This window comes from Kryptolebias marmoratus, linkage group LG23, assembly GCF_001649575.2.
Source record: "Kryptolebias marmoratus isolate JLee-2015 linkage group LG23, ASM164957v2, whole genome shotgun sequence".
Classification (NCBI taxonomy): domain Eukaryota; kingdom Metazoa; phylum Chordata; class Actinopteri; order Cyprinodontiformes; family Rivulidae; genus Kryptolebias; species Kryptolebias marmoratus.
In genome coordinates this window covers 10,468,889-10,496,797 of record NC_051452.1, presented here as the reverse complement: position 1 = coordinate 10,496,797, position 27,909 = coordinate 10,468,889, and the positions used below count along the sequence as shown (strand labels likewise).

The 27,909-nt window shown below is 39.0% G+C and overlaps 3 protein-coding genes across 3 annotated transcripts; 2 read left to right on the top strand and 1 right to left on the bottom strand.

Moving 5' to 3' along the window:
* Positions 1 to 7,263: 7,263 nt before the first annotated feature.
* Positions 7,264 to 11,877, bottom strand: LOC108246793 (insulin receptor substrate 2-B-like). Its single transcript, XM_017434502.3, has 6 exons — positions 11,724 to 11,877; positions 10,063 to 10,543; positions 9,325 to 9,571; positions 8,483 to 8,732; positions 7,824 to 8,403; positions 7,264 to 7,726 (listed from the first exon to the last, which is right to left on the bottom strand). Exons 2-6 carry the CDS (start codon positions 10,518 to 10,520, stop codon positions 7,330 to 7,332), a joined length of 1,932 nt encoding a protein of 643 aa, XP_017289991.2. The 5' UTR covers positions 10,521 to 10,543; positions 11,724 to 11,877; the 3' UTR covers positions 7,264 to 7,329.
* A 912-nt stretch (positions 11,878 to 12,789) lies between these two features.
* On the top strand, positions 12,790 to 17,947 carry LOC108246779 (cytochrome P450 4F3). Its single transcript, XM_017434491.3, has 13 exons — positions 12,790 to 13,122; positions 13,202 to 13,346; positions 13,430 to 13,483; positions 13,574 to 13,701; positions 13,937 to 14,058; positions 14,143 to 14,289; positions 14,603 to 14,732; positions 14,932 to 14,998; positions 15,921 to 16,050; positions 16,132 to 16,265; positions 16,505 to 16,569; positions 16,650 to 16,732; positions 16,816 to 17,947. Exons 1-13 carry the CDS (start codon positions 12,805 to 12,807, stop codon positions 17,021 to 17,023), a joined length of 1,731 nt encoding a protein of 576 aa, XP_017289980.2. The 5' UTR covers positions 12,790 to 12,804; the 3' UTR covers positions 17,024 to 17,947.
* A 535-nt stretch (positions 17,948 to 18,482) lies between these two features.
* On the top strand, positions 18,483 to 25,432 carry LOC108246770. The gene is made up of 11 exons (XM_017434481.3): positions 18,483 to 18,729; positions 19,910 to 20,065; positions 20,137 to 20,262; positions 20,388 to 20,548; positions 20,905 to 20,998; positions 23,224 to 23,322; positions 23,421 to 23,441; positions 23,619 to 23,639; positions 23,736 to 23,762; positions 23,880 to 23,933; positions 24,056 to 25,432. The coding sequence occupies exons 1-11, from the start codon at positions 18,681 to 18,683 to the stop codon at positions 24,076 to 24,078; spliced, it is 831 nt and encodes a 276-aa protein (XP_017289970.1). The 5' UTR covers positions 18,483 to 18,680; the 3' UTR covers positions 24,079 to 25,432.
* The last annotated feature ends 2,477 nt before the right edge of the window (positions 25,433 to 27,909 follow it).

Genomic DNA, 27,909 nt, shown 5'->3' with positions numbered 1-27,909 from the left:
AAAAAAAGGGTGGGGGGTGGGAGGGGGGCGGTAAGAGGCCTTGATAATGGATAGGGGGGCGCTGGCCCAAAAAAGGTTGAGAAACACTGGTTTAGATATTACACCCCTAAAAATCCCTCCTCACTTTAAGTTTGCCTCCATTTCTTACATCCTCCTCACTGACGACACAGAGCACCAAAATAAAATTAATAATCTGGTCAAAATGAAGCCAAACACTGAACAAGTTTTGTGTTTTTTATTCTTCTGAAGTCAAATAGAGGACTTAAAAAAGAGGGACACCATTACCCTTCTCTGCATGTTCTGTGTGAAGCAGAAAAAACAATATTAAGTGCACTCAGTGTGATTTTTAACCTGATATATATAGAGATATAGATATATATATATACAACCCCCCTGTAAACAGACATTAGGTACAAGTTAAGCGTGGAAGCGTTCTGAACTGGTGAAAAGCCACAAACTTTTTCTCTCAGACTCCTGAGCATGAATATTAGTGAGGCAGTTTCCTGATTCACATTACATTTATTACATTTAGGATATAAGTAGGTTAATATTTATTTTGCTGCTCTTTTTTGTGCACATAGTTGTCACTTTTTTTTTCTCCCTCCCACGAGTCGAGCTTGTGTCTCGTGAAAACAGACAGTAAACTTCATGATAATAAATTAGAGAAATAGAGGTCTCGCAAATCCACCCCTACACATAATAACTCTGCAGCAATAATCCAGATTAACAGAGTTAAACTGAGGCAACTACGTTTTGTTGATGTAACATGAAGAGACCCCGTCCCTTTATGCCTTCCAATCCCTGACTTCATCAGCTGCTCCAGACTTTTCTCATAAATATGACTACAACCTCAGGTGACAAATGCATACAAAGCTCTGTCCACTGACCCTCAGTGGGTATTGAGCCACCTGCTTACTCATCATGGTCCTGCTGAGGTCTGATCAGCCTCTCTGGAGTCACTCAAAGAACGCAGCTGGCCTCAGCATTCGATCCGGTAAGTCCCCTCCTGGTGAGAAGAAAAGCAATATTGGGTCTGGTCGTGTCTTTAAGGTGATAAACAGAACATTTCTTTCTAATCTGATCTTTCATCAAGCTAAATTGACATTCTTATGATCTAAATGTCAAGATGAAATCCTTATTGAAACTGTCCAAATTCTTGTGCATGTAAAACCTAAAACATAGACCCTGATAGACCCTGTGCGAGGTCAGAGGAGCAGATTGTCCATACGGCAATCAGCACAGATCGTCACAAACCTCGATTACAGCAAACTGACCTCTCAATAACTGGCACCATCTTTTTAAAGCCTGAGCACCACCTGAAGTGTGTGCCAAAGCGTACGTGCATCTAGCAATAAAATCAGTGAGCAGCAAACAACTGTTTTATTATGTCTTTACGCCCATTTCCGTCATAAAAAATGCAGTTTGCAGTTTAGTTCCAGTATTTTTAGCCTGCCCGAGGCGCTATTGTTAATCGCGTTCACCTGTTAAAACCAGGTGCTGTAATCGTTTCCACTTTTCTGTGTAAACAGCAGAGGGCGATGTTGCACATCCAGTGGCAGGAGATGCAGATATTGCTGATGAAACTACATTGTGTTGGATTGTCAATGCAACCCACTTCTCCCACTTCCACTTCCTGGAAAGTGGGTTGGTCGTCGTGGGCCAGTTGAATGGCCCCCAAGGTCTCCCGATCTGACCCCCTTAGTCTTTTATCTTTGGGGTCATCTGAAGGCAATTGTCAATGCTGTGAAGATACGAGATATGCAGCACCTGAAACGACGGATACTGGAAGCCTGTGGTAGCATTTCTCCTGTGGTGCTGCTATCAGTGGGAGTAGAGGGTTGCATTGACAATCCAACACAATGGGCAGCACTTTGAACACTATTTATAAGTGGTGAGAAACTTGTAAATAACTCATGGAAGAATAAAGTTACGTTAAAACCAAGCACACCATTGTTTTTCTTGTGAAATTCCCAATAAGTTTGATTTGTCACATGACCCTCTTCCCATTGAAAAGGCAAAAGTTGGATCCAAAATGGCCGACTTCAAAATGGTCACCACCCATCTTGAAAATCTTTCCCCTTCCTATATACTAATGTGCCACAAACAGGAAGTTAATATCACCAACCATTCCCGTTTTATTAAGGTGTATCCATATAAATGTCCCACTCTGTACTTTAAAGCTGCTGTTTTGAACATCTGCACGTGAGCTGAAGTCGGTAAAACAATCCGCACCTGGCGTTAGAACACTTCTTTGTTTTCTCTGACTGTGTTGCTGGCAACAAATTAACCAATTAAAGACTGATTGAAGGAATGCATACCACTCGCCAGAGTTAGACTGAGACCATCTTATGTTGAGGAATAACTAAGTTATAGTTGTCTGTTATCTGTTAGCACTTGGAGTGTGTGTTGACAATGGTTGCCAGCTATGAGCACGCACAATTATAGCTCAGTATCTGTCAAATTGACTGAGGTACAACCATTTTTGTCTTGGCTAAGGTCAATCATCCATCTTGAATTGGTTTGACTCCAAATATTAATGAGTTTTATGAAATTTTAGCTTAATATGTTTAAATCTGACTGAGTTATCGCCATGTGTTGTAGGCTACTGTTGGTTAGCTGTGGTGGCCATCTTGAATTGGGGTGACTAAGGGTTTATAGTTGGTGTTCATACAAAGATTCATATAAATCTGTTCAGTGATTCGTGATATATTTTGCTAACAGACAAACACACAAAAACAAACTAATACAATATCACTCCGTCTTCATTTTTAGGCAATAATAAGAGAACTCAGCTTTCCTTTCTCAGTGATTTTACTGTTTTTATGCGAGTCCAGATCTTTAGGACGAGCGCCACAATAGGAGTTTCATCTGATTTCACACATTTAAACACACAATAAATCAAACGTCGACCTTTTATTGTTGAGAACAATAAATTTCCTGGAGGCGGTATTGCTGCAGAGGCAGATTTATTCTTTGCATTTTGCGGTAAAGACATAAATGCGTCATGCAAAAAGAGAAAAAGAAATTAAAAAATAAGCAAAAACATGCAAGTAACTGAAAGGACAATAAGACCTTCATGTTTCTAAATGTTGCTGATGCTTTTTTTAAAAAGCAAACAATTCTAAGACAAGGTATATTTAAGGCCAAATAGATGTTAATATAAAAGGTAAGCATGATCTTTTAGATTGTTCTGCTTAATAAAGACAGGAAGTAATTGCAGCTGTGGAGAACAATCCTCCTTTAGAAGCTCTGAGAGTGGTGGTCATAGTGCACAGGCAACCTTTTGTCGCATCTCACTACAACAACTTTGTTTTTGAGAAGGCTGCCCTTGTATTGACATTTGGGTTTTCTTGCACTTTTCTTTAGTTTACACACAACAATTTTGAACTTTTCTTTACTAGACGTCAATTGAGAATTTTTATCAAAATTTCCCTGACCCTGACAAATGGATTTGACTTTATTTGGACTGGCAAGGATGAACGTGTTGGTCTCCTTGCAGCTGTTGTCTGGACAGTAGATCTTCTTCCGCTTCATCTCTGAATCACATTTTTTGACAGTCATGTCTGGATCTACGTGCTGCCTTCTGAAGTTGTCGTAGCTTGCGTTTACGAGCAGCTTTCCTGTCAGTTTGGGACAGCCGAGCTCCCTCGAGGACTCGAAGGCGGCGACTTGGACCAGCCACAAACAGGCGAGCAGGCAGAAATGCAGAAACCTCATCGTTCTCTGGGAAAAGAAAACCCAAAGCATGTTACAAGTCACTGCATTAAAAATATCTTATTATTTATTTGAAATATACTTTTTTTTAAAAAAAAAACTTACAAGTATTCTGATTTTTCCCTATCTTATTGGAAAATAGTAATTATTATCAATATCCCTCATAATAAACGTCTGTCTCCAAATCCGGTCACTTACCTTGTTTTTAGCTGCTATGAAGAAGCGGTAAACTGGTTCTCCTGCAGTGGTTCAGGTTCCTCTTTAAACCAACTCACTAACATAAGATTTTAAACACTTTATGAACTCAGCTGTAGCTGCTTAAATCTCATAAATCTCTAAAAAAAAATCTGTCAAAGGCGATCATGTTTGTGTTTGTTTGAACCTCTTAATTTACAAAAATAACTTCTTTTTTTGTTGTTAGCTCCAGGTAGGCCCTTATAATCTTTATTATCTTTGAATTTTAAAGTCTAATACAATGTCAGTCTGGGTCCTACTCAGGTCTGTTGTGTCATACTTGAGAACAAACCATATTCATTTAAAGATTTTCTGGGTTTCCAAGATGTAGAACAGGAGTTCAAGTTTCCGGAGCCTGATTCGGTGCCTTGCAGTGTTTCAAAGACCTGCCTGGTCATTTCAAATTAGGACCACCTTGCTGTCAAGCTGGCTACTGATCTGGGGTATGTATGGTGGCACACTGGGCTAAACAGGAAAGATTGCACCGCTAAAACTATTTATAGAATATTAGCTACAGAATAAGCTATTTCTGCAAGTTTAAATCAGAAGAACTCATCCTCAGAGACACTACTGAGATTAACAAATTTCTACTTTTACTGAGATTTTAAGTTTTCACTTTCAAAAACACGAGCTGGCTTTACGTAACATCTCAAAGAACAATGTTAAGAAACAAAAAAGATTTTACCTGATGAAAAAAAAATAAAATTAAGGGTGAAGAGTCTTTTCTCAGATGAGCAGGAGCCAAAAGAAAAAGTTGTCTGTGTTTTCAGGTGTGATTTCAGAGACCAGAAATCCACCGAAATCTGTTTCTGCTCAGCTTTTATGTCCTTTAGAGCCTAAGAAAAGGAAGGAGGGGTTTTCTAACTAACCTATCCGCATCTTATGCTCTCCATATGGTACCAAATAAGAAATAACTCCAGTGATTGGTTGTTTGACGCCACCACAGTCAGTGTTCATCAGTATTCACGCTCAGAGTCCATGTGACATTAAACGTCACACTGCAACTTACAGGTTCCCATGTAAGACCAGTGCAACAAAAATAAACTTATTTTGCAGTTTCAGAAGAAGGCTGGAGGGGGGAAACGCACATGGTTAACCAGAAACAGGTGGTGTGACGTCCATTCGCACTTCACAGCAGAAAAAACTGAATCACCTAACCACAGGTACGTGAGAACGCAGGTATGAGTTTTATCTTCAAGACTCCGGTGGTTTTCGGGTGAAATCCTCTTCCTCTGTTCAGCTATGAGAGCTTCAGGAGGGTTAAAAGATGAAAATGTTTACTCATCAAGATTAAGCCTCTTTTAAAGATCTTCCAGGCAGGACTCCTTCAGTTTGTTTCTGTTGAAAACCTGTCCTTTAAGTGTTTCTGTTAATGTCAGTGTACTAACAGAAACAAAGACGTAGTCCCTTCTTTGGCCCTGCAGTGTTGAGTATTTCTTATTCTTCAAATGTAATTGTTGGTAAAGTAGGACAATCGATAACAGCTGACTCATTCTCATGAGCAGAACGACGGGAGGATTCAGTCAGAGAGGACCACAAAGCCACAGACGCAACAGCAGCCTCACACACAGGAACAAAATGAGCTGAATGATGAACAAGCGTCTCCTTATTGACTGTGCCAGACAGATATCGTGCACGCATATTGCACTTTTCTACAAAACCCTCTTCAATGAGTTTTAATTCATTTATTCACACAAACACTCAATCAGCACATTTCGTAATGCATTTGCACTCAGTAGATGCGGCACAATGTCTCCACAATGACACAGTCATGCATGTATAAAGCGCAAACTGAAGATTGCTGTGTGGAAGTGATGAAAAACATGAGAACACTTGTTATTCCTAGATATGGCACAGCTACAAGTGAGTCCTACTGAGATAGTTAGGGTTTTTAATTGGACAGTTATTTTATTGCTCACACAGCATCTTTTTTCCAACAAAGACAATACCGCCTGGCGTTATTTCTAATGGCTTAGCTTCTACATCCTGTCAGTTTCTCCTTGTGAGACCATCAAAACCACTAAAGTGTTGCTTGCACTCAGCAAGAACAAGCTCAAAGTTCAGTTCCCACAAGTCAGAAATAAACTGATGTATGTTCGCCGTCAATTATCTGTATATTAGGAACGAAACCCAGAATATCGCAGTGAACCAGAACAGAACAAATTAATGCTTTACTTGATCCTTGGCAGTGAAATCCTCAGTTGCAGCAGCAAAGGTAAAGACCAGATATGTACCAAGGTTGTTCAATGTTGGCAAATTGTCGTTAGTGTCATGATATTTGCATTCTGCTCTCTGCTACCACTTGAAATCTGTTAACGTCTCTCCTTTTCACTTATGCTGCATCTTAAAAATCTTAAAACGCTGATCTCTTAACCATATTAGGGTTGGAGTCAGGCAGTATCCCCCACTCCTGTTGTGTCTTGTTCTCTTTGTCAGTGTTTCTTGTTTGTTCGTCCTTTTCAATCTGTGCTTCTCTTGAAGAGCAGGCACTCACAACACAGTCACCAACATTATGATTTCTGATGCAGTGTGACATGAAAAGCACCTCTGACCTAAGTGAGAAAAAAAAATTGGTGTTGATTTGATGACTACTGGGAACTCTGCTTGGTCATTTTGATCAGGAAAAGAAAAGGAAGAAAAAATATTACTATGAATTATAAAAACAATGTTAAACAAAAACTAAACCCTGTGGTGTTAACAAAATTAAAAAGGTAAGAGATTATAGGGCCTCCCCTTCAAAGGAAGTATCCCATCCAAGTAGCCTATTTAAAATGAAAGTCACGGTCGCCAAAGATAAACACAAATGACCCTCTTTTGTCAAGTTTTTAAAATAATCCTAACAATATAGGGAACCTAAGCAAATATACAAAGTAAAACATTCTACAGTCTTGTGATTTAATCTGTAAAAACTCACTGAAAAGTATCTCTCAATATGCTTTTTACAGCCTATTTAAAATAAGTCACTGTAGTTTTACCCCTATTGTGCAGTACTTCCTGAAAGCGTTTCTCCGCCTAATTGAAAAAAACAGTATCACGAAACACTCATTTGTCAAAAAAGGCAACTTTATTTTTTTTTCTCCTCACATTTCATACTATATAATGTTTACTGCACAATGTTAAGATCTGTTTACACACCTGAATCTCCGAACACCAATGCATCATACAAACGTGACTACAACTACAAAGTAAGAGCACCGCTATCACACTGACATACAAGTTAATAATTTAATATTTTATCATCATCAAATATTTCCTCCCCTTTCTTGCAGTTTCTTCAAATTTTCTTATCAGCGCTGGGCAGCTCTCACAACAAACTTTTTTTTTTTAAACAATCACAAAATCAGCAGCAAAACATGAATAAATAAGCAGTTCTAGTTACTATTAATCAAACACTCCAGATCCATTGTCAGTTTGAAGGCAAGAAAGAAGACATGTCTGCAGCCAGCGTCTTCTGATTGGAGACTGGTTTTGTCCATGTTGGGGTCGACTGGACAGGCCTGTGACACAGTTTACGTGGGACAGCGGACGCACTGTGCTGCCTGATCCGCTCAAATCAAACGGAGCAATCAGCACAGACAAATCATGACGTCGGGCTGGTTTGGTTTGAGGTGAGCTCTGGTCCTGTCGAGTTTCGTCCTGCAGCTGAGCAGGACAGCTGGTTGTTGTCCGTGACTGGACATTTTCAGTTTCTGACTGTTGGACAGAAGTCACGAGCCAGCTCGACTGGTTGCACTGATGATGAGACGAGTCCAGAGGAGAGAAACTGTCACAGGTGGAGCTGCAAAAACAGGTTTTTTAAAGCTTTATTTAAAAAAAAACAAAAAACATTTAACATCTTCAGTTTTCACCTGCAACAGAGTAAATCTAAGACTTACCTGCTGAATGATGTTTGAAGAGAAGAAAAAGAGGACGAAGAGTAAGCAGGCCGGTTGAGTTTCTGTGGACTCTCCATGATAACATAATCATCCTGAGTTAACTCAGACAAACTGTGGCTAGTCTGAGGGGACATAACCATGTACCCCAGCCCTTCCTCATCCTTCTGAGCCGACTCCCAGCTCTGAATCCCACAGGCTGAGCCACTGCAGTGCTCCGTTTTCGTTCCCAGGTAACCGTCAGTCTCGGGCTCCAGGCTCTGCTGGGGTCGAGAAGGACTCTGATGAGAAGTGGAGCTCAGGGAGGATTCAGATTTTGTGTTGTCTGGTTTGTGAGGTCTTCGGTGGCTTTGTACAGGACTGGACTGAGCGTCAGGGTTTCGAGGGTGAAGCACCAGTGGAGTGAGAGATCTTGCATTAAGCGGCTTGTCTCTGTATTTGGGTCGGCAGCGTTTTGATGCCAGGAGGGCTGGCTGCTGATTGTGACTGGAGCTTGGTGACCTGCTGAAATCTGGAAGAGCTCGTAGTGCTTGGACCGTCTCTCTGACTGCCTCGTGAATGTTTTGGGCCAGCGCTGCGTTTCCTGTTCAAAGAAAGCAAACAAAGTCAAGCCACGAGCTCTCTGTTGAGGCCCAAATCTAGCCTTTATAATACATAATTACCCTCTTCTCTGGCTTCCATCCAGATCTCACCGGGACCGTTGGGTGCCGACCTGCCGAGCTCCAAAAAGAAAAAGCCGTCCAAGTGTCCAAAGCGGCGAACGCTCAACAAAGGTATTGTGACTGATGGGAAGTCATTGCTAGCTCCCAGTCTGACCAAGACCAGCGTTGTTGCGGTAAGGCAGAGCCGGTTCTCCCCTGTGAAGGGTCTGGAACTGCCCAGACCTCTGGGCTTCACGGTGACGGGCCAAACCTTGGGTGACGATGAAAGAAGCAGGAGCCGGCAGCCAAATTTTTGAATACAATATTCTTTAACGAGGTCTTCTTGATTAAAAGTCTTTATTTTGTGTTGCAAAAGAGCTTTTACCTTCATAAACTCTATGTGAAAGTCTACAATGAGGTGTTGTGAAAACAGAATTGGTAGATATCAAGCTCAAGACAAATTTTTCACATTTTGGTATTTATTTTCGTCTGACTTTGGGCTGCTTTTTCATTTTGTCAAGCTCAGTGGATCTCTCTGTTTTGGGGGTTTAGGTTTCAAAACCTGTTTCGGTAAAAATGAGGTTGTGATTGAACAAAAGGCAGCACCCCAACTTTTGGACGTGCTTTAATTTAATTGCTGAATGAGTTGGAAAACTTGTGGAAGTCGCAAATTCATCAAGACCTTAAGCAATATTGTTAGAAAACTTACTTGTTGCTTCATTCAAACAACAAAAAGCAACAACAATGTTGGGAAATGTCATCTTTTGCTAAATAACCAAATAGAAATCAACTTTAAATCAAGGCTTTTTAAGTTTCCACTCACTAATTATGTGATGTATTAAATATAAAAAATCGGATCCTACCTCTTTGAAGAAAGCTGCAGGTGGCAGAGTGCAGTACCCATCATCCTCCTCAAACCCTTCGACGTGCTCTTCGTCTTTCTGCTCTTCTTCCATCAGTTTCCTAATGGCTGCATACCAGTCTTCTTGTTGCTGCTGGTCCTCCATCACCAGTACCATGGTCTGGTCTTTGTCGTACAGCGCCACCGTGTGGCCCTTACGAGAACTGCCGATCCGGCTCACGCCAAGGCAGCAGCGCAGGTAGATCGCCCTGAGAAGGAAATCGGGTTTCAAATTTTCTTAAAATTACCTCAGAAGCCCGTAGGGCTCAGTTTTAGAAAAACAAGAACAGATATGTCAACAGTACTGATCTTTTTTTTTGTATTAAACAAATAGTTAATTTTTGGAGTATTTAGTAAGTTCTTGACTCCACAAACTTTTCTGCATTAATTAGTAAAACAGTGCATGCCAAGCTAGAAATATTTACAAGCGGAGTAAATTCCAGGTTTGATTATAAGTCAGACTTTAGGATCGACACGAAAACTTCAAGCTGATCTTTTTATTCTTAAATTGCTTAGAAAAGCTGCACAGCAAAACAAAGGCAAATATTTAGTTTTCATAACTGCTAACTCAAACCATACCATATCACTGTTTTCCACAAAGCTTATAATCGTGAATAAAATGCACTAACTGAGGGTATGAGTCAGTGAAGTTTGAAGTCTCATTAAAGCTCTTTAATTAGTCAAAGTGATGTCTACCAACCCTTGCTTGTTAGACCCAAACAGCGGTGCTTTCCCAGCAGACTGCTCCTGGCTCTTGTACCACTCCAGTCGACTTGGCCCAGTGTGACTTCCCGCTCGCAGGACAAAATATCTTCTGTGGTTCCGCTCCAACTTCCCCAAATAACCTTCCTTCACCACGTCGGCCCGCGGCCTGGAGGCGGCCATTAAAGCACCAGCCAGGGGGACCAGAGGGATGGAAGACTGGCTGGTGCAGAAAAGCTCCTCATAAAGCCGACTTGAAGGCGACTCCATATCAGCTTGACAGGTAGGCCTACCAGAGTCGTTATCCCGCTCGTAGCGACGACTACTCCACGAAGGCCGAAGGGGAGATCCAGCTGGCAGCCATGATGGATTGGGGCTGCAACGCTGGGACAACTGAGGGGAACAAGGAGGAACGACTCCTCTTTGGTTGGCCCAACCATCTTGCCCGTCCGACATTTTACTTACGTCAGGTTGGAAACCTGTAAGATGAACACAAACAAAACAACAAAAATAGATCAAAACATGTAAAAAAAAAAACTCAGCTTATTTTAAACATAAAACAAAATCAACTGAATGTTTCCAGAACTGAACAGCATGTTTTTAGTAATAATTTGAGAAAGTTTTAGTTTTTAATTCATTACATACTGTATCTAAACAGCTTCCTAAACCTTATTAAAGTGCAAGAATCTGTTTGCAAATACATTTTAGTGGACACATTGCTTTCTTAAGTCAAGATTTAATCATTTCTTTATATACAAACTATAATTTAAAACATAAGTTTAATAATTTAACCCAAAATATTTATGCTCATGATTAAAAAGTAGGAAACATGACCATAGGAATGTAATGTATTTCAAATTTCTGTCCTGTTGAGTTGATAAAGAGAGATTTTACTCAATTAATAGCATGAAAAAAACTTTAAACATTAAAAAAAATTAAATAAACATTAAATGAATACAAAAATTTGGGATCTACAAGTAAGGCTTTATCTCTCAGCTTCACTGAAAAGTTACAAGATAAACTGTATTTGGTTTTAAATATAAAACATTGAGCGTTTCTGTGTGAAGCAATCCCTGAAATCGACATATAGAATACAATCAATTCAAAAATATGAGTTAAGCAAACTATAAAACAAGTAAATTATACCCAAGAAAAATAAAATTACACAAAAGCAGATTTATTCTTGAGTTCCAACTAATACCATAACTGAGTGGTTAATATTAGATCATTTATCCTAACAGGGTGTATAAGGAACTACAATTAAAATGCATTTTTAATTCAATATAAATAAACTTTAGGCTTATTAATGCAACCCTAATTGTCAGGAGTCAAACAAAAATGAGAATATTGTTTAAAACAAGTGCCATAATTGTTTTAAAAGCTTATGTTTATCAGTAAAATATTGATAAAAACAAGACTGAAGCATAAACTTATTTATTTGGGCTAGTGTTGTGCTACAAACATAAAAAATTAAATTATTTTTAGTATTTATGAAGCAAAAACCTGTTTTACTGTACTAAATGTAACAATTTCTACAAAACAGATGTCCGAGTTATTTTATTGTCAAATTAATTTTTAAAAAACTGTTTAATGTAGCTTATCAAGCTTTTTTTGTTTGTTTGTTTCGCATCACTAAAAAAACAGCTAAATAAAACTTACCTGAAACTGACAGGAGTAAACATTATAACTAACATCATCCGCTGTGTCGCCTGCTTTCAGGTTTTTCTTAAGATAAAATGTCAATTTGTAAAGTTTTCTGATTTTTAGGAACGGCTTCAGCTCCGCCAGGTGCATAAACCGCCAATCAGCGCGGCCTTCAGGAGCGGCTCGGAAAGCAGAGATTTATCAAGGATAAAATGGGAAAACTCAATATTTCAGTTTACTGATCAAGAGGAATACACTGTTTTTCGATCATGATTAGCCACTGAGTGAGACTGCAAACATTAGCTCTGCACTCTGACTTTATCTTCACTTCAGATTTTATTGTTTTGCCGTTTAAAAGCCATAAATATTCATCGTACTTTTTTATCCTGCAAACTTGAACTATACATATACCAAAACAGGTTTTAATGAACATTGAACAAACTGTACAAGGAAAAGATAAATATTTACTTCTGGGATCTAAAATATGCTGTAAATAATAAGTTTCTAGTGTATATAATGTAAAAGGGGTTCATTTGAATTACAGCTACAATTATTTTGATCAATAAATAGGTGAGAAAGGGGTAGGGAACTATAGGTTTTACTTCAACCTACTCCTTTTCTAACAGATCCTTCTGTAGGTTGCCCAAAACAGTTGTGTTTCTGTTCTTTTTTTTTTTTCGTTTTGTTGAAATAAGTTCATTCATTTATTCTATCAGTTTTTCAGCTGAGACATGAACTTCAAATAAAAATAACTCAAGCTAAAAGGCTTAAAGGCACAGCTTTACCGTTATAGCAATGTATATTAAATTCTCCACAAATGTAATGCATGAAATAATTAAATGTGTGCATTCTATACATGTTAAAAACGTGATTCTGATAAATCATAATATAATTTTGTGTGCTTTTATATGCGTTGTACTCTTTTAACTCTTCTGTCTCACTGTCAGTTTTGGTTTTTGGGGTTTTTTAGTTTTTCTTCTCCATTGAGTCTTTATCAAGATAAAAAAAAATTATATTAGTTAAAAATGCAGAAGTGATTGTGTACTTTAGCAGTCCAAGGAAGGGGTGTCATAATGTTCGTGTTGAAATAACTGCAATGTTGGGTGGAACAGTTAGTTTTCTGCACATTTCAACATCTTTAACTTCTCACTGTCAGATCAGAACAGAACAGAACCAGACTTGTGGACATTCGTCTTCCTGTCCCTTTAGGATGGCTGTCCTCCACAGTGTCCTCTGTCAGGTCTTTAGCTGGACAGGGCTTTGTCTCTTTCTGCGTTGGGTCGGAACAGGACTGGCGGCTGTGGCTGCAGCTTGGACCACCAGGCTGCTCGTGCGCCACGCCTGGTACACTCACAGGCTGTCCTGCTTCGACAAGCCAGAGACGCGCTCGTGGCTGTTAGGACACCTGGGTCAGGTACTGTCTGGGAGTGACTGGCACACAGCGACACCGTTTACCTGCAGCTTAGGATGCAACAAACCTGTTCTTCCCTCAGATGCAGAGCACAGAAGAAGGTCTCCAGAGGGTGGATGACTTGGTGCAGACCTACAAACACTCCTGCTGCTGGTTCCTGGGTCCTTTCTATCACCTGGTCAGAATCTTCCATCCTGATTACGTAAAACCTCTGCTGATGGCATCTGGTAGGACAACACTTGCGCTACTAAAGCTATTGTTTTCAAAACTGTAAGGGTAATGCTTGACACTTTTTGGGTACTTCTTCAAGGAAACATCACGGTGAAGGATGAGCTTATCTACGGCCACCTGCGTCCATGGCTGGGTGAGTCAAATATGGCGATGAATGGATAAACAAATAAAAAAAGACAAGCTTTATGGCTTAAAACGCAAACGCTTGTCGCTCTCGTCTCAGGAAAAAGTTTATTGATAAGCAACGGGGAGGAGTGGTCCCACAGGAGGCGGCTGCTGACTCCAGCTTTCCATTTCGATATTCTGAAGAACTATGTCACAACATTTAACTCCTCAACTAACACCATGCATGTAAGGCACGCACAGACAGAACTTTGCAAACTGTGTGCCACGAGTGCAATATTTGAGACTGTCACAAAACCCCACAAATGACATAACCTCATGTTATTTATGAGAGTATATTTGCAGTCAGAGCTTTAAAAAAGGGAGAATTCAGTCAAGCTAAACAATTACAGCTGGTAAGCTTAATGACACACCATTGTTGGAGGAGGCCCACTCCCTTGATATATTTTTTTTTTTTTTGCAGAATAAGTGGTCCCGTCTGGTAGCTGAAGGAACGACCAACTTGGAGATGTTCAACCACGTCACACTGATGACTCTGGACAGTTTACTGAAATGTGCCTTCAGCTACAGCAGCAACTGTCAGGAGTGAGAGCTTGACAGATTCAACCAAAACGTTCAGCCCCTGATGTGTCGTCGTGCGTGTTTTAAAAAAACTTCCTTCCCTTGCAGATCCACCAATGAATACGTGGCGGCCATAGTGGAGCTCAGCGACCTGGTAATAGATCGCCGTTTTAGGATTTTACACCACTGGGACTGGATCTACTGGAAAACTCAGCAGGGAAAACGGTTCAAACGGGCCCTGAGTGTGGTACACAGGTAGAGTTAATGCAATGGTTTGGCCTTTATGTAGCTGTGTTACGCATTTGTTCAGAGGAATTAACTGAAAATTTTTGAAAAACGTGTCTTGTTTCTTTCTCAACAATTTGGTTTTCCAATCTACTGACTTACACTTCCTAGCTCTTGATTTTTACTAATGGTATTGACTTAATATCACAAGAAACTATACTGCTTTTTGATGTTTTGAAGAACTGTTAAATAATCTACAAAAATCTAAAGAAAATTTATAGCTCAAACTCTAAATTTAGCCGAGAAGAGTCTGTTTTGTCCAGCTGTGTTTTGTAATTTGCAGATTCACCAGAGAAGTGGTTCAGAAGCGCCGTGCCCTCATCAGCCAGCAGAGGGAGACAGAAACACAAACTACTCTGACCACAACACCACAGAAGAAGAAAGATTTTGTAGACGTTATACTCCTGTCAAAGGTAGAGCAGAAAAACAGTGATAGATGAACAAATTATGGAAAATAAAATAAAAGTAAAGTTTCTGTTGTTTTGAAAAATGCAAAAGGTTGTGCATTTAATTACTGTTAATGCAGAAATATATATATATATATATATATATATATATATATATATATATATATATATATATATATATATATATATAAATTGTGTGTTGCAGGATGATGATGAACAGGGCCTATCAGATGAGGAAATACAGGCTGAGGCCAACACATTTATGTTTGCAGGTGAGATATGGACTGAAGAGCGCCCTCTGTGGTCATAACAGTACATTACAACTTCCACCAGTCACACTATAACAAGACAGTTGTAACAAAAGCATTGTTCACCAGTTCAGCTGATCTTTAAAATAATAATAGTTTCTTTTATCAAAAGTTGCACTATTTTACATCAAATCTGCACAGTTAAAAGTGTTATTTATGCTTAGATTTCTGTAATCGAGGATTAGTTTCAGATTGGAGTGTAAGAATTGGAAAGCCCTGATTTTAAAACTGGACTTATTTACTTGTTGGAGATGCTTTGCTTCTCACCCGAGAGAATTTCTCAGCTCCAACTGGGTTGCAAATCTGCATGTTTAAATAGAGCATTGCAAGTTTAAAGCTCTGCAACTGCACACTTTCCAGTTTGGACTGAGAAAGCCTCAATTCGACAACTGGCTATTCGCTACAAACAAAGATATGGTAATCTGACAGGATATTACTGAAACCAATGGGAATACATGAACACAAAGTTAATAATCATGACAAGATGTGTAATGGTGGTGGGAATTTTTTTTTTTTAAGCCAAAAAGTATCTTGGCAAAGCAGAAGCATTTTGAAAATAAAACAGCAAAAAACAGATTCAACACATCCTTACAAGTATGAGAACCATGACATTTTAAAATAACCATTTTATTCTTTTTTTTCATTTATTTTTATATTTTTACAACATATTCGAATTGGATAGCTTCCAGAACATCACCAGTCAGAACAAAATGGGCTTTTAGGGGATGAGGTACTTAAAGCAACAGGAACTAAAATAGATTGTATGGACAAAGACTGAGCTGATTTGCTTCATTTTCTGAACTGCACAACTATGCAAAACTGTTTAAAGAAAGTCTAATAATAAAGAGTTGAAGTTTTATTTAAATCCATCTCATTTTTTCCGCAGGCCATGACACAACAGCCAGTGCAATTTGCTGGACGCTGTACAATTTAGCACGACATTCACACCATCAAGAAAAATGCAGGCAGGAAGTGATGGAGCTGATGGAGGGACGAGAGAGACATGCGATAGAGTGGTCAGAAAATACACACACACACACACACACACTTAAGAGCTTTGTATTTGCACATGCCCTGACATTTTATTTTACATAAAGGGAGGATCTGTCCAACCTTCCGTTCACCACCATGTGCATCAGAGAGAGTCTCAGACTCCACTCACCTGTTCAGGCCGTAACAAGGAGGTACACCCAGGACATGACGCTGCCGGGGGGTCTCTCAGTACCAGAGGGTGAGGAGCTCGGTTCCCTCTGAGCTGTCAGACTACCTATAAGAAACTATAAAACTGTGTGTGGTCTAATTTTGATCTACATATGCCAGCAGCCTCCTTCATTTAGGTTATTTGTGTTACAAGATGTCAGAGAATCCCATTTACTGAGATTTTACCAGAACCAACTGGGAAGTGAAACCCATGATTAGAAGGATTTTTCTGGTTCTGATGCCACTCTTCTTCTTTTTGTATTTATGCAGGTGTAATCTGTTTGGTTAGCCTATATGGAACACACCACAATCCTGCAGTCTGGGCAAACCCTCATGTAAGAGCTTGGAATAATAATCTTAGCTGAAATTTGGTTCATATCTGGCATGTTTAACCTGTGATCTGTTCCTGAACCAGGAGTTTGATCCTCTGCGTTTTGATCCAGCCAACACTCGGAGTCACTCCTCTCACGCTTTCATCCCCTTCTCGTCGGGCCCCAGGTACCGTTTTTTGTCTCCAAACCTAGTGAGATCTGAAACAGCTGCATCTGTCGCTGAAGAAATGAATCCACGTCTGCCCACAGGAACTGTATCGGGCAGAAGTTCGCCATGGCCGAGCTTCGGGTTGTCGTGGCCTTGACCCTGCTCAGGTTTCGTCTGACCCTGGGTGTTGACCCCAAATCAGGGAGTGGCTCCAAGGGAGTCCGACGTCTCCCCCAGCTCGTCCTGCGTGCCGAGGGAGGACTGTGGCTGCAGCTGGAGCCTCTGAATCCCAAACCTGTGGATAAATAAGCCAAAAAAGCCACATTTACAGCACAGTGATGAAAACATGTTAAACTGTGTACTGTTCTCATTCAGCTTAGTGTTGAAAACATAGACATGATTTTTTTCTGTCCTGAACGACAGAATCAAATTGTGTTTTTTATCCACTGCTTGTATTTTTTTTTTACCATTTCTTTTGTTTTAAGTCACTGTTAAAATTGCTAATTATGCTGTGCCCATGTACTTTAACTTTAAAACCATTTATGCGGGTAAAATAACTTGTGCTTTATCCTATAATGCTACTTGTTTTTGATCGTTTAAGAATGTGGGCTACTTACCTTTTGGCCACATCATCCTTGTAAAAAGGGATCTTGATCTCAGTGTTATGTTAATTTAATTTTATTTTTAATTTGGTTAATTAAAAATAATGGTAAAAGTAATGATAACAGGCTCTTGCCGAACTATGAGCTAAAAAAAAAAATAATTGGATAGATGTTGCTGTTATTTTTAAGCCATTATTTACATTTTCTTCCCCAAAGACAAAAGTAACAGAATAAAAAAACATAAACAACTCTTGAATTGATTTCAGATCCTGACCTGCTGCAGCGCCAACAAAGAAGACAGCATTTGAAGACAGTATTCTCTGATCACATACCATAATGTATTTATTTATGGTAAACATCAATAATGAACACCTGAGTGTAAACAATGGTAAATGGTGCACCCAAGACTTACAACATACAGATAATGGATTAAAATATAAATATATACACATATATTCATTCATTCATCTATGTTGTTATATATAATATGTAAGCTTTATAGAGTTTATCAGCACTGACAAATGAGAAGATGTTTAGCTGACAATATTTTACATCAAATGACGGTAGCGCATTAGATCCATAGCTCCTTAAGATGGTGGGCTGTTAGCTCCAGTTCTTCAGTACTTCAGAACCCGAGGAAACGGAAAAATATTTTTCATGTCAAGAAAAACGACGCTTTTTTTCTAAAAAACAAAACAACAAAGTCCTGTGTCCTTCGCGATGACGTCATGAGCGTAGCTTTAAATGGGGCGGAAGAAGCTGCTGCAGCGGTTGTTTAATTTCATTTAGCCTTATTAATTTTTTAGGCAAACAAAATGTTCGGTATGTTGTGACTTTTTGTCCTCGTTTAATGTGTTCATAATGTGATCATAGATATTAATAGTCTATAGTTAAAATGAAGACGCTTTTTGATGACGTCATCAGACCTCGTTGCAGTATCAGTATCTGGCCGTTAGGGGCAGTACAGTGCAATTTCATGTTTTAAAGTTTTTACATATAACCCAAAAATAAAACATAACAAAACTTTAACTTTTCGGATTCTTAGCCTAATGTTGGCTGCATTACTATGCCAAGAAACCAACAATTAGAGTCAGTTTTTTTATAGTAATTCATTATTATGCGAGGAGGCGGAGATTTGTTTACAACAACTTTCAATATCGGAGTCGGTTTTTTGTGTCGCACCGTCTACCGACGCTGCGTTTTAAGCCAAAACATTCTCACTCCCATGTTGTTTAAGCTGCTACACTCGGACTAAAACGGCTTTGGATCTTAGCTGACTTTATTTGGGATGATTCTTTTTGTAAGCATCTTGGATTTCGTCTCGTTTACGACCTGTTGAAAAAAGCCTCGACGAAGTCGGGACAATGCTGGGCGGTTTGTTGGTTCTTTTTCTGGCTGCTTCAGTGACTGCTGGTGCGTTAAAATACTCCACTTTAGAATGAATGTACACTTTTTATACATTTTGTTTGTTTGTTTTTAGTTTAAGTGTAATGTATTCAGTCTTTTGGTGCCATGGCCCCACCCATTTTAGACACAAAATTTGGTTAAAAACGTGGAAAATTGTTCATTTAAACTTGGAAACCATGTTGGTTTCCTAATGTCTGGGTCGGGGTCCCACTGAGGGTCAAGACTGGGGTCCTGGGGTGATCTCCAGAAATCAAAATGATTTATGAAATGTTTACATTAGGACATTTTTTGGCATTTTAGTTACAAGAACTATACAAACGTAGTCATAAATGAGTATTAAACTGCACAATCTTTGTTTAATTAGCTTGTTAACAACATTTATAGCCGATTTGATGTAATCCATGGCAGATGCAGGTTTCTACCACTGTCATTTGGACCCTGAAGGCTTTGCAAACAGCTGTAATAAAGGATTGAAACCTCAACAAAAAGAGAAAATAAAACTGTACTTTATATGAAACTGCATTAGGATAAATGAAAATATGGAAGTACCCTTACGCCACAACTGCATGTATCTGGAAAACCGCTGAGGTAAACGTTTTTTCAAGCTGTGCCATTTGATATAGCTTAGGATAGCTGTTTGTGTTTTTTATTTTGTAGTTCACGAGTACCTTTCTAAAATAATACAGTTAAATTAAATACAGTGAACTACAGCAGAAGGAAAGAAATCTGAAAAAAATGAAATCATTTTACTACTTGTAATCGGCGAAACTTTGTCTCCATTTTAGTGTTTACGAACGTCAAATAGTTAAAAATAAAGAAACTACCAAGGCATTTTTAAAATATTTTTATCCAAAAAAAAATCTATCTTTAGACAGACGTGTAAAACACATCTTAGCAGTTGGCGTCTTTAGGATCACATCTTGCCATAAAACACAACGATTTAAAGGTGGCTGGTTGATATTATTTGTTTACACCTGAAATACCCTTACGTCCCACATTTAAGTGTTAAACACTGCGAAAAGAAACAAAAATACGCGACAGAGCCCTCGAAGTTGGTCAAGTCCATGTTGCTTAGTTCTTAGTTATTATATGTAGTCATCAAAACCACAATCCAGCCAAATAGAAGCCCATATAGGAAGGTTTTTGACCCCCCAAAAAAGACATTTTTTTGTTGTTGTTCCTGCAGAAATAATATTGTATAGGAAACTGGGCGATGACGTTGACCTCAAACCAGCTGGAATATCTGTGACCAGCCAAACCAAATCCATCACATGGAAAGATGGGGCGAACAAAGCCGTTGAGTGGGATGGAACAACCGTTGATAAATACCGCCATTTTAAAGGTAGTTATGTTTGGTTTGTTTTCTTTCCATGACTTAAGACAGAGAGCTGACACGTACCTAACTGTTTAAAGAGCGTGCAGATCTGAACCTGTCGACGGGAGTGATGACAATCAGAAGACTCGTTCAGAATGACAGCAATACGTACACGCCGGATTTCGGAGAAAAAGCGGGCACTCCGATTAAACTCATCATCATCTGTAAGTAGAAGGATTCTAGGTGACCTTGCTCACCAAGTACAGCCGCGGGAGCGTTTCAGATCTAAAAACACACACTGTAACGTAGCATGGTGACGTTTCTCCTTGTCTTTTCTCTAACAAAATAGCTTCTGTTCCGGTGCCCACCATCAATCAATCCCCAGCAGGAGAGAATCAGTATAAACTGACCTGTGATGGAGACACAACAGGAGCCGTGCCAGTCGAATACACATGGATGTCAGACAATAACGTGATGCTAAACATCTCTGGGAAAGACCACATTATTACGGTATTATTTATACGTTGTGTTCGTTTATGGGGTTATTCCTTCAGATCATTGCACAGATGTGACCTGTGCTGGCAAAAAGAGTCATGAGGGGTTTTGTTTATGAGGGTTCTGCTTTGAAAACTCGATTTTTATTGATCTGGAGTGATGCCGTTGGGAATTCCAGCCCTAGGGTAATCCCCAAACATCCCAATGAAGCCAAGCATTTTACGAAGGGATTTCCCAGGTGATCTAAGTTTTTAAGTGATAAACAGATCAATAATGTTGGCTTTCTTTGCTGGTAGTAGTCTTCTCTGTCATATATCACATATATGTAAAGTTTTTTCTTACTAACCATTTGTTTTGTTTTTTGCTGTCAGGAGGGCAGTTCAGATACAAAGGAGTTTATTTGTGAGATGAAGAATCCAGTCAGTAAGGAGAGCAGCCAACCCATCCAGAACCCTTTAACTATTTGTAAGTATACGCCACAAAACAGGTTTTATTGATGTTCATCAAATTTACACTATATTGCCAACAGTATTCTGCCTTCACACACATATGAACTTGAGTTGCATCCCATTCCTAATCCAATCAATCAACTTTAATTATACCATTAAGGTAGATCTGGTTACAGTGAAGTGAGTCGGCCTTCTTGCCAGACAGGAAACTAGATATAGACACACAATGAATATAAATGTTGGTCCACCCTCTGCAGCTATAACAGCTTTAGCTCTTCTGGGAAGGCTTTCCACAGGTTTAGGAGTGTTTATGGGAGTTTTTTACCATTCTTCCAGAAGCTCATCTGTGAGGTCACACTCTGATGTTGGACAGAAGGCCTGGCTCTCAGTCTCTGCTCTAATTCATCCCAAAGGTGTTCTGTCAGGTTGAGGTCAAGACCCTGTGCAGATCAGTCAGGTTCTACCACACCAAACTCCCTCATACATGTCTTTATGGACCTTGCTTTGTGCACTGGTGCTGTTGGTACAGGAAGGGGCCATTCCTGTTCCCACAAAGTTGGGAGCATGAAATTGTCCAAAATGTCTTGGTATGCTGAAGCATTAAGAGTTCCTTTAACTGGAGCCCAACTCCTGAAAAACAACCACACACCATGATCCTCCCTCCACCAGTCAGACAAGAACCGTTCTCCTGGCAGCAGCCAAACTCAGACAGAGAAGCGTGATCCGTCCCTCCAGAGGACACATCTCCACCGCTTTAGAGTCCAGTGGCGCCGGTCTTTTCTCCACTGCATCTGACTCTTTGCTCTTGGTGATGGAAGGCTTGGATGCAGCTGCTGCCATGGAAACCCATTCCATGAAGCTCTCTACTCTCTGTTCCTGATCTGATCTGAAGGACACATGAAGTCTGGAGGTCTGTAGCTGTTGACTCTGCAGAACATTGGTGACCTCTGTGCTCCTCAGCATCCTCTGAGCCCACTCTGTGGTTTTACATAGCCGAGTTGTCGTCGTTCCCAATCGCTTCCACTTTGTTATAATCCCACTAACAGCTGACTGGGGAATATTAAATGGAGAGGATATTTTACAACTGAACTAATTGCGCAGGAGCCATCCTATCACAACACCACGTGGGAATCCACTGAGCTCCTGAGAGCGACCCATTCCTTCACAGATGGTTGTAGAAGCAGTTTGCATGCCTAGGTGATTAATTTTATACACCTGTGGCCACGGAAGTGATCGGAACACCTGAATTCAAGGATTTGAGTGAATACTTTTGGCAGTATAGTGTATATATTTTTATCTTCTGCCACTGAAAGGCAAACCATAATGTTTTTGTGTCTGTTACCAAACAATCTCATGAAACACTGGACAAATTTTAATTTCGATCATTTTTTGGAATTGACCTGGTTCAAGATGGCCGAACAGCCAACCAACCTTAAAAAACACCAAACTGGCCGTAAATCAGTCAGTTTTAGAGACAACAATCTAAAATTGGCTGTGTTAGTAGCTGAGATTCTGAGTGCTAACGGATTTTTGTTGCCGTAAACTACAAATGTTCAGATATTTGTTTGTACCCTTTCATAAATGAAAACTCCACAACGCTCACTGGAAGGACTTGAAACTGACTCAATAACTGGGGTGTTTTCAGATTTTAAAACGTCTTTAAACGAGGTTCCTAAAACAGCGGCTGAAATGATTTTCTGGTAAACTGCTTTCCTTTTTTTAAAAAAAAAAAAAAAACTTTTCTTGTCTGGTTAAAAATAAAAAGAACTGACTCATTTTGCTTTTTTATAGACGATAAATCAGCAAGTTTTAATTCCTCTTTGAATCTGCACATGCTGTTTTATTAACTATATTTTAAGTTTGTGTCCAATTTGTTTCAAAAATAAAAAAGACAAGAAGCTGATAATCTGCCGTATTCAAAGACTAATGCACAATTTGTGTTTGGTGTAAATATTGTTTAATAAATATAAAAGATTATTTAAAAACACACAGTATAATTTAAGATAAAGTCAATATTTTGGAATTTTGTTGTCTTTTCCTTGAATCTTTTTTGCCTTTCTGTACAGAGTAACATTTGATTTCATGTGATTCAGGGAAAAAAAAAAAAAAAAAATTGTGCGAACACATAGGCAGAGCATGTTTGTATCCCCAATAAAATGCTGGTAAAGCCTCAGGCATTCTTGGAAAGCGCCTGGCCGTTGCTTAGCTGTGCAAACCTTGCGTCTGATTTTGATTTTTCAGCACCAGCCGGGAATCTGAAGATTTCCACCGGGGTCACGGTCTTTGTGTGTCTGCTGCTCCCTGTGCTCCTGCTGGTCATCATCCACAGGATTAAAGCCGGTGACAGCTCTCTCTTTACTTATTCAAGCTCTGTTCGTGCAGCTAATCTGCATTTGTTGAAATCATAATCACGTTTTTGTTTTTCCTCCTCTCTGCAGGGATGTGGTTCTTTGAAAAATGTAAGTAATCCTAATTAAAGGATTCCTTTAACAACTTTTACTGCTATCATTAGGATGTCATATCAACATATATCTACAAGCACCTGCCTCCTACTAGTGGACTAATTTATCAAAAGAACAGCAAATAAAACATTAAATGTGTCTGTTTATTTAAATATATATATCATCTCTCTGCAGCATCCATGCCCTGGGAAGGAGGTAAGAGACTTAACCTAAACTCTTTTCTTTTTCTGACTTAAAAATCACTTTTTTCTCATTTTAAACTAAAATGTCTAAACTGTTTTTTGTTTTTAGACTTTTGGAAGAAGGGTGAGAGCCAACGTAAGTTTCCACGTCCGTGTATTTTTCCTCTATTTTTCTTTATTGGTTTTAAAAGATTATTTTTTTGAGTGGGACAAAAAAAAGTTGACTTCTGTTTGCTTTTATTGTGAAAACCAGATGCTACAGCCTCCAACGGGACGAGTGCGCTGCCATCAAAGAAGCAACTAGATGGTAAGATTCAGCTGAAAAACATCACTGTTCTATGTTGAATTATAGTCAGATTTAGCCACTCATCATCAGTTTGTAGCAGCGGGGTGTAAATCTTTCTTTTACTTTCTTATTCTTCTTTGCAGAGGAGACACCCATGACAGACTGAAACACCGAAGGCCTGAAACTCCTCTCCGAAACTGAGACGTTTTATTATTTTCAGCATTTGCATGGCTATGAGTGGCTCTTCAATGACGCAAACACAACTCAGTTTGTTGTTAGACGCTTAAAAAAAATAAAAGAGATTAGAAACTATCCAGCGTCGTTAGAAGAACTGCGCGTTTTGACGTTTTCTGGTGCCGCTCGAAAGCGTCAAACCTGACTTGAAGTGATTATCTGCTCATCTTTTACTCAGCTGTTACTTCAGATGTTTTTAACAGGAAAAACCTGTTTTACGTAGCTCTTTTTTTTCCCCCTTCCTGGAAATAACAGCTTGTGGAGAACGTGCTTCAAAAAAGAACTGGAATGAAACAAAATGGAAAATGTTGGCTTTAAAGCTGATCTTCCAGAGTTTGAGTTGATACATAGTTTTTTCTTTTAAACAATTCCAGGAAGCCGAAGCAAAGCAGGCTTTCCTCCACCCCGCGCTCGCTGCTAGTTAGTGACCTCTTGGACCCTCGTTTAGTCGGAGGGGTAAAGTAGGAAGCTCCTGTTTGGTTTCACATCAACAATCACGGCTCGTTTAAAGCTCCTCAGCCTCACATGTGGGAGTTACCTTCTTAGGCTTTGAACAAATAGTCTTTTTTTTTCAGCAACTTCATTTTTCCTGTTTTTATAGCTTTTATCTGAGGTCAGTTTTGTGTCTTTCCACTCACTGTGTGTATATACATTAGATATCCCTTTTAAAACTAATGATAGGCTTATTTATAAGTGTAATTTTAAGCTATCTGACACCATTTGTAAAAGGTATTTGTGACTTACACTGAAAGCAGCAGTAAGGAAACAGTTGTACTGATCCTTTTCTGTATTTTTTGCAAAACATGCTTTTTTTAAACATAAGGAACTGACATGTTTACTTTGTTTGAATGTTGTTGGGGGAAACTAAGAATGTAGCTAAAGGAAATTTTTGTTTTTTTTTACGGTAAATTAAATAAAACCTACACAAACTGTTAGATCGATTTGTGTAGGTAGTTTTTAAATGTTTTTTATATTTTTGGGGGTCTAGCTGTTTGTTTTTGTAGCTGATAAATTAACTTCTTCATTTAACCACATGAGGGCGACAGATCCTCGTAAATCAGTGTCGGCTCTCAAAAGTGAAACACTTTTCCCTGCCTTCTTTGACCTATCAGTCTGCTTTAACGTTTAGTTTTTTTGTTTTAATTTAGCTACAGCTGACACCTTAAAAGGTCTGTTCAAACGGGTTTTAATTTAAGTGCTCTTCTGTTGGTTTTACTGTGAATCTGATGTTAATCAATGAAATCAGTGTGTGTCGACCTCCATTAAACCTGATCATGTTAACACGACCAGGGACTCCTTTTAGACCTTCATTTACAGCTGTTTCTCAGTCCGGACGCCATGCATCACCTCGTGTCCAAAGAACTTGATCTAATCCCTTTATTCAGCTGCACATACAGTCCTGATTTTTTTTTTTTAAAGGAACAAGAAACAACAATCTGAGACCTCTGAGTTTTCCAGCTGAGAGCAGAAACCCCAGCTGACTAAACAAGGAAACCTCCTTTTTCTAAACGAGCAAAGTATCACAGCCAGAGCTTTCATGTGCAGACGAGTAGCCTAGTTTTAAATCTCATTTTAGATATGTTTACAGTAGAAACTGGTGGATTAATAAAGTGTCACACAGGTTTTTTTTTTCTCATTTTCGGTCTCAGCTGCCAAAGAAGCCTGGATATCCTCCGTGGATGGTAAACAAAAAGCAAGATAAGACCTGATCAGGATAATTTTGTTTTAAATGTGCAACATCAAACCTGGAAGGACTTAAAAGCAAACAATCTCATGTAGAGTGCAGCACATTGTGGTTTAGAGTTCAAATAGTTTGGCAAAAGATAAATAAATCCTGCCATTGGTAAATGAATTAAGTCATTACCAGGAACTTGTGTGATTTTCCTCAACTTTTTCTGCATTATTTAGAGACTAATCATCTGATAGCAAGTCTTGTTTCCAAAAATAGCACTTTAGTATTCATTTTTTTGTTGGAAATACTTGATAAATGTCACCTTTTTAACTTATATCAGTATATCACAAGAAACCAGGTTTGTAGAAGCTGTGACGAGGCTGTAACTGTTATTTTAATCTACCTATTGGTACGGGTCACTTCCTGTTAAATAGAAAATCACCTGCAAGGTTTAGGAAAGCCGTGCGACATTGGAGCGACCTCTATGACCTACAGCAGGCCTATTCAACAGGTGGCTCGTGGGCCAGATATGGCCCTTTAATAAAAAAAAAAGAAAGCTGCCAGAATCCCACATTCAGTAGTCTGAATATAACAAAATATCTATATATATGTGTGACCTGTGCTGGTAGAATGAGTCAGATCCAGGTAACTAAAATATAAAATGTTTCTAATCTACCTTTAAATCAAAGCTTACGAACAGGTGCGTCTTCAGAAATAATCCTTCTAGTTCTAACCCTTATAATCGATCATTTTTCTCTGTCGGCTCCCTTAGCACTGGGAAATCCCTTCCTATAATGGATCATTTGTGAAGCTCCGGGGACTCCCGATGGCGTCACTACAGACTAATAAAAATCCAGTTTTCAAACTGGTGCTCTGGTACAATGATTCCCAAAGTTGGGGTCGAGACCACAATGTGGGTCACCCAACATCAATCAGGGGTCCTTAGATAATCTCCAGATATGAAGTTACAATTAAAAATTCAGTTTTTATGAAATATTTACACCATAATTGTTACAGAGGATTGAAATACAAGTCATTTAAGGATTTAAAAAAATAGCAAAATGCATGCTAAAGACTGTTTGTTGTAATTATGCTCTTATTTAATAGGATCATTAGAACTTTTGGATATTTAAACAGCCAACAGATGGGGTCACACACCTTTGTCACTGTTATTTTATGGGTCGGAAGCTGAAAAGTTTGGGAACCACTGCTGTCGTAAACAAAACCAGCTTGTTGCCAGGTGATCTAGCCACGGCTCACATCTCGTTAATTCTATCCTGTGAGTTTAAGTTTAATTATGCATCAAGCTTTTACCTGTATGCAATCATCATCACAGTTTTCACCTGTGATTTTTTTATTCAGATCATTTATTAGGACTGATGATCATTCCTAAAACTAACTGCTTTATAAATGACCATGAAAAAAGTAAACACAAGTAAATAATAAATAATAAACACTGGCAGTGGCGCAAAGAGCCGGTTTGGAACCTGTACTGTAAATCCAGTTCAATTTTTTTTTTACGCGGGAGACTGTGAGGAAGGCAAACAATTTAAGTAATATATTTACCAACAAACTTTATTTTGAGGGTAAAAACGAGGAGATTAACAGAAATGCTTGCTCATTTCAGTCTCAGATTTCCTATAAATCATCGCGTGGTTAACAGGAACTGCTTCCCTGACGCCACCCCGGCCCTGGATGTCTGAGATTAGCCGACATCATGGCTGTTTCTGATCTGATATGCATTCAGAAACCGAAACAGACCTGCTTACACAGGTCCTGCTTATTTATTTATTTATTTTCCCTTCTGTTAATTCAGAGATGAGAAGGTAATTCTCCAATTCTCCTCCTCTGGCTAAAACTTCCTCCGAAGCGACCTGCCATCGCGGCACAGTTGCAAACTCCAGCTGCTTTTAGGCGAGCAAAAATGACAAACTATCCGGGCAATTACAGGTGCTGGTCATAAAATTAGAATATCATGAAAAAGTAGATTGATTTCAGTAATTCCATTTAAAAAGTGAAACTTGTATATTATATTCATACATTACATACAAACTCATATATTTCAAATGTTTATTTCGTTTAATTTTGATG

What these genes read in the sequence shown, in the direction of transcription:
- LOC108246793 (XM_017434502.3), bottom strand. Translation starts at nt 10,520, where the DNA reads ATGTCGGACGGGCAAGATGGTTGGGCCAACCAAAGAGGAGTCGTTCCT. An exon ending in TTTGGGTCTAACAAGCAAGG is followed by an intron (nt 9,572 to 10,062) that starts GTTGGTAGACAT and finishes TTTCCTTCTCAG; the next exon opens with GGCGATCTACCTGCGCTGCT. An exon ending in GATGGAAGCCAGAGAAGAGG is followed by an intron (nt 8,404 to 8,482) that starts GTAATTATGTAT and finishes TTCTTTGAACAG; the next exon opens with GAAACGCAGCGCTGGCCCAA.
- LOC108246779 (XM_017434491.3), top strand. Translation starts at nt 12,805, where the DNA reads ATGTTGGGTGGAACAGTTAGTTTTCTGCACATTTCAACATCTTTAACT. An exon ending in CCTCAACTAACACCATGCAT is followed by an intron (nt 13,702 to 13,936) that starts GTAAGGCACGCA and finishes TTTTTTTTGCAG; the next exon opens with AATAAGTGGTCCCGTCTGGT. An exon ending in GAGAGACATGCGATAGAGTG is followed by an intron (nt 16,051 to 16,131) that starts GTCAGAAAATAC and finishes TTTTACATAAAG; the next exon opens with GGAGGATCTGTCCAACCTTC.
- LOC108246770 (XM_017434481.3), top strand. Translation starts at nt 18,681, where the DNA reads ATGCTGGGCGGTTTGTTGGTTCTTTTTCTGGCTGCTTCAGTGACTGCT. An exon ending in GGCTGCTTCAGTGACTGCTG is followed by an intron (nt 18,730 to 19,909) that starts GTGCGTTAAAAT and finishes TTGTTCCTGCAG; the next exon opens with AAATAATATTGTATAGGAAA. An exon ending in GATTAAACTCATCATCATCT is followed by an intron (nt 20,263 to 20,387) that starts GTAAGTAGAAGG and finishes CTAACAAAATAG; the next exon opens with CTTCTGTTCCGGTGCCCACC.